The sequence below is a fragment of the Mytilus galloprovincialis genome, chromosome 7, assembly GCF_965363235.1.
Source record: "Mytilus galloprovincialis chromosome 7, xbMytGall1.hap1.1, whole genome shotgun sequence".
In the NCBI taxonomy this organism is placed as follows: Eukaryota; Metazoa; Mollusca; class Bivalvia; order Mytilida; family Mytilidae; genus Mytilus; species Mytilus galloprovincialis.
This window is the reverse complement of record NC_134844.1, coordinates 72,130,820-72,137,152: the sequence shown is the minus strand read 5'-3', so window position 1 is coordinate 72,137,152 and position 6,333 is coordinate 72,130,820. Positions and strand designations below refer to the sequence as shown.

Below are 6,333 nucleotides of genomic sequence, written 5' to 3'. Positions count from 1 at the left end.
GTGTTTGACATCTGCACAATAGGCTTATATTTCTACTAAAGGTGCGTACTTGTTGGCGTATTGATCATGACTCTGTCATTAGATTTTAATGTGTTTATTTAAATAATATAGCCACGTCTTTGTTCTGCTTAAGTAACAGGACACGCTCAGCTGTTTGCTTAAAAGCTGTTTTTCCATAATTGTTTTCTATTCATGGATAAACTTCTTTCCTCATTATCGTATAAGATATAGAAAATAATGGATGTACGAGTATGGTTCAAAATATTTCTGATATTTTATTACACATCAGCTGTAGAATGTAAGTAAATTCAAACATATACATATATATATATTCATACATACATGTTTATACTTGAAGCTCAATTCAATGTTCTCTTACACGTTGTTCAATAGACTAAATATGTTTAAATGTCACATATCCAATATGATCACTGTAAACAATTTCCTATATTAAGTTTTTTATTTCGTTGTGTTTTTGTCGATATTTAAATTGTGTTTGAGAATAATATGGTGTTAGTTGTATCCTCAGGGAGGTATCCATGTATTCAGTAATTGATTATCTACTGATCAAATTGATTCCTTGTTATGTATAGTTAACAAGATCCCAATGAATGTATAATTGTACTTGTAAAAGAGGGACGAGAGATACCAAAGGGACAGTCAAACTCATAAATCTAAAACAAACTGACAACATCATGGCTAAAAATGAAAAAAGACAAACAAACAACAGCACACACGACACAACATAGAAAACTAAAGAATAAACAACACGAACCCCACCAAAAAACTAGGGGTGATCTCAGGTGCTCCGGAAGGGTAAGCAGATCCTGCTTCATATGCGGCACCCGTCGTGTTGCTTATGTGATAACAAATCCGGTAAATAGTCTAATTCGGTAGGTCACATTACAAAAAGGGGGAGGGGATTGTAGTTACGACGTAAGGAACATATCCGATATCACATGTGAAACGGTTATTCCATAACGGTCAACCAACTCGTGATGGCGTCCTTAAAATTTACGAAGGGATGATTTCAACTTCACCATTTGGAACTCTTGGTTTAATAGCTTCCTTGTGAGCAGCAACCCTCTATCAAGAAAATCATGATAGGAAATGCAAGCACGGGAATATCGTATCAATTGGGAGATATATACCCCGTATGCAGGTGCTGCTGGAATGTTGCTACTTAGAAATGGAAAGTTCACAATTGGAAAGCTGAAATCATCTCTTTTGTCGTTAAGTTTTGTTTTCAACCGACCCTCATTGTCAATTTCGAGATGTAAGTCAAGATATGAGGCCGACTTAACTGTATCTGTAGTATCCTTTATCTCTAGCTTGATTGGATAGATGCGTTCCACATAGTCACCAAATTTTGAATTATTTAGTGAAAGAACATCATCTATATAGCGAAAAGTAGAGTTAAAGGATATTGCTAACTTCTTATCTTTCTTCCTAAGAAGTTCCTGCATGAAGTCAGCCTCATAATAATAAAGGAACAAGTCGGCAAGTAGAGGGGCACAGTTTGTTCCCATTGGACTGCCAACAGTCTGTTGAAAAACACGTCCTCCGAACGTAACAAATATGTTGTCAATCAAGAAATCAAGCATCTTGATAATATCAGTTTCAGAGAATTTTTTGTTCGAATCAGAGTGATCCTTTACAAAGTAGGACTTATCCCTCCCTAAGACAAGATACTTGTATCTACGTTGGCCATTCTTTTTTACGAAGCAAAGCAATACCAACTCTTTCAATTTGTCTTTTAGTTTGGAATGTGGAATACTAGTGTACAGAGTAGAAAAGTCAAATGTTTTAATGCTGTTACAAGATGACAGAGTGTCAGACTTACAATTACAGTGTTTGTTCACATTGAACACATAATTCAGTTAGTCATTCTTTCAAACTCTTAAACTTTAGTTTTACACAAGACTGGTAATGCATGATGTTTCGATATAATCGTAAAGCTAAACTGCTCAAATTTCCATTTTTTTCATGTTTCATTGATGTTTTAATACTCTTTTTCACTTTCTTTTTATGACTCTTATGTTCACACACACATGCAACTTAAAATAATTTCATAAGTTATAGATTGCATATATCCAAGTGAAATACATTTGATTGTCGCATTAAAGGTTAATTAACTGTAAATCATTATAAGCATAATACCAACATAACATTCTAAAGATATATGAAACATACTTGTTTTTTAGAACGCAACTTGTAATGTTTTCACGCATTCTTTCATTTTTTCTAATTATTTGTTCTATTGTATATCCTATCTAACGTACGGTGAATTGAACAAACAGAAAGTTTCCAGAGAAGATCGTATCATCCCTAGTAAAAATAATATGCCAATTGTTTAGATAATATTGGAAATTTTAAATATCTAGTTTAGTTCATCATTTTAAAGAAAAAAAAACTGATAATACAAAACTGACATTTCCAAAATTTGATAGTATTACGACACAATATCACAGTCCTGAAATTGATAAGTTGAAGGACACAACACTCAGGGTTTTTGCAATTCATTGTGAAAATAAAGTCTTTTCACAAAGTAGGTATATTTTATCAAGCGATACACTTCCCTGCAGATATTCAGTAAAGCATCACAGTGTTTGACATCAACACAATAGATTTTTATATTACATAATTCACAAAATCATATCATATTACTTGAACATGACTTTGCCAGCAGTTTGTTTAAAAAACTGGTTTTTTTCACAAATAGTGTTCTGTTTTAGAAAAACTTTATAATATGTATTTCCCTTATCATATGACATCATACAGAAAACAATGGACGTCCAGAAGTGGTTCATAATTTTTCTGATGTTGTATCATAGATCAGCTGCGGAATGTAAGTTAACATAAAACAAAATTGAAATATAAACCAGCAAGAGCTTTATTTTGGCAATTGTAATATTTTGCTTTCATTTTTTTTGGTTACAGTAGCGATGCTAATCATGCTAATACTGTCCGTTAAATTCACGGATGTAGCTAGTTTCTTTATTGATTAAATATGTGTACATGTCGTATGTTCACCGTGTAGGAGAACAACGACACAACATTAAATTATGATTCATTTACATGCGAAGCAAGTTTCTTTTCTCATACGGAGTTTATTCGATCGTAATGTATGTCTAATGTACCAGGACCATTCAAACTTATATTCAACATTTTTTTCATTGAACATTCGATTCTGTTATTCCATTCTTACCTATAACTCAAATGTTAGACGGTTCTAGTAGTGAGCGGTTTTGTTTTTAATGCATGTTCTTACTTGGAATGATAAGGTGGTTGATTGTCAAGAAAAGGGCACCAACAGTTAGTACACAATGAGAGTTTGTTTTTGTTTTTCTTACACAATGTTTTCTATTGTTTTTTAATGAGCAAAGGCTTTAAAGTGGTGTAGATAAGCTGTTACAACACCCTTTAGTTAGTCATGTTAGTACAGATATTTTTCCAGTAATAACATACATTTTGTATATGTACTATAAATGAATTTAACCTATGAACTGTTATGTCTTTATATAGTTCAGTATTCATGCAGACAATACTAATATAAATAGAACTTGTATACATTTTAACAACACTGAGGGTATTTATTCCTCTTTGAAACATGTAACATACATTTTGCATTACAGTTTTGGAATTTTGTAGTCAAAATATTAATGTATGTTTTTTTTTTCTCAAAAAACCCTATACAGTTGACTTTAAACTATAATTTAGACTACCATTAAGGTGGTACCCAACACTTTAACTAAAATTAATTTGGCTTGTTTAATTTTCTTAAAATTTTGACAAAGTATTTACTTTTACCCTTTTACAAAAATATCAAAATTTCAAAAAATTTGAACCAACCGTTTTATCAGAAAAATTACAATGGTTATATAGCAGTTTGACAGACACTTATTTTGATCATTGAGAAGATTAATATTCCCTTAACAACACAACGTAATTAAAACGTTTAGCTGATTTTACAGAGTTATCTCCCTGTAGTGTTAGGTACCACCTTAAATACATTCAGACTTAAAGTACAGCAAGCAGACATTTGACACTTAACGATAAAATCGGGGTGAATTATTCTAGTCCTGCTTTCTCTAAAACTTGGGGGGATTTTTAAGCGAAAACATGTTATATTTTAAGATCGGATTCAATGTAAAATGGTCGCCCTGCCTTTTCTTTTCTATTGCACATTATAACACAAATGTAGTAAATAATATGCAGAAACGGTAACGCGAGACATGTATGTTTTGTATTATAAATTGTCATTCAAAGGTGTGCTATAAAGTTTCATATTAAAACTACAGTATTTGAACGCTACACAATGGGAATTTAAATATTATTGTTCAATTCTGAGTCAAATCTGATTCTTATTTCACATTATTTAAAGACGAAAATAATGTATTACATTATGATGTTGCTTAACTTAAAATGCATGTATAAAATATCATTTTTACTTATCTATTTTTAAATCATTTGCCTGCATCTGGTGAGGTAAAATTGGTAAAGTTTAATGTATATTCGGTTATTGGATAAATTAACCTTTTATGGGGCCTGCACATTCTAATTCCTATATATAAATATGATTTTTTATGCTTCAAAGAGTGTGCAAATTAGGCCAGATCATACTGTTAATCATATTGTTAGCTTCAAAGGTTAAATTATTATTGTACTTTTTTTTTTAATAATGAGCCCTACAAAATTGTTTGCAAAAAGGGGATAAGGGGATTACATGAAAATTTTATATTTTTAAATCCAATTCCATGTAAAATGATCGTCCTTCCTTTTCTTTTGTATTGCACATGCTAACAAAAATAAAGTAAATGATATGTCGAAACAGTAACCCGAAATACGTCTTTACCGTTTTAATAAATATCAGTACAAAGAATGTTATAGAGTTACATATTAGAATTTCAACTTTGGTTTCGAAAAATTTGTCTATGCTATGCAAGCGCACATAACACTCGTATGATCATCAAAAAACCGCAACTATGTTGTCATATTATTAAACCTCAATATACATTGGTCTTATTAACGATATCTGTTGAAATCGTTTAGGCTGTGTAGAAACTAGAGATAATAAAACCAGTTGATTGTAATTGATGCCTCTCATTTTCTTATTCAGGCTTCAATTGTATGTAAAAAGTTAAATTTACCCTAACACGGCTACAGTACAGGACTGTCAAAATATGTGCAGTTCCACCTTCAGCATGAATATAACTTGTACTACCAATCTCTCTGCCAATTTTGTCGATTAAACTGTAAAGAGTAGTCTTAAGGTGTATAGTTGATGATTTGAGTTCTGTATATACGTAGGACTCAAATATATGGTGGTTTCCAAATCTATGGCAGATTCCTTATTGATGTCAAATATGACGTCATGCCATCCAAAATGTATGGTATTTTTTTACGATCCTAATATTAGTTTTGTAATTTCCTAATCTATGATGGTTTTAGATTGTTTCCTAATCTATGGCAACTGTTGAGCAAATGGAACAATTCAGTACATATGTACTACTCAAATTGATGGTGGGATTAAAATCTATATTCATTGCGGAACATGATATTTAAAAATATCTATTAGAATTCTATGACATATTTTTTCTCCAAATCTCAAGAAAGATTATTTGCTACAATTTATTATTTACTTTTCTATTTTTTTTATTTTCATTCTGAGTAACAGAACATTCGTCGTTAGCGGGCCGGCAGCTTCGAACACCATATAATTGTGAAGGAATATAACGTATTATCTAATCTGCCATAGATTTGGAGCAAACTAAAAACTGCATGTGTAGAAGGTGTACCAAATTAGCATCAGAAATAACTGGTTCTTGAAAATCATTATCGTGTGGATGTTAAAAAAAAAAAAAAAAAAAAAAAAAAAAAATATCATTGCTATCACTGTCGCCGTTGAACATCAACTGCCATTTAGATTATTGCCATGAAGGATGCATTTTTGTACAATCCAAAAAACATTGATACACACTGACACGAATGCAAACACTGACCATGTTTTACAAGTAAGAACAGCCACATGCTGTTTAAAAAAATACTTTTTTGAATAATGTCATTGATTTAAACTTTTTTTATAGAAAAACAATTCAAGTTATTCGTTGAATGCAATTTGTTTTTTCTCTTTTCGACCACGTGCATGACCTCATTATTTCAGATAACATGATTGAGGAACAAACGGATGAAAAACTCTGTCTCTAGTCATACTTTAAAGCGAAATGCAAATTTATAATAACAAATTGTGCATACCACCATTTGGTAAACAAAAAGCATATTACTTTCTGCATTCACTGAATTTTTTTTCCCATTCAAGCATTTTCAACTAAA

At 31.3% G+C, this 6,333-nt stretch overlaps 1 protein-coding gene across 14 annotated transcripts in view; it reads left to right on the top strand.

The window, feature by feature from the left end:
- The first annotated feature begins 18 nt into the window (after positions 1-18).
- LOC143083608 (uncharacterized) overlaps positions 19-6,333 on the top strand; it is a 121,640-nt gene continuing 115,325 nt past the window's right edge. For 8 of the 14 annotated variants that reach the window (XM_076259877.1, XM_076259873.1, XM_076259878.1 and 5 more), the window contains exon 1: positions 47-298. In XM_076259877.1, coding sequence (XP_076115992.1) covers positions 238-298 — 61 coding nt within the window. In that variant the 5' untranslated portion in view covers positions 47-237. Of the gene's footprint in view, positions 299-2,781; positions 2,849-6,333 lie in introns of all 14 variants that reach the window. The other 6 variants (XR_012980805.1, XM_076259886.1, XM_076259882.1 and 3 more) reach the window with 6 other exon arrangements.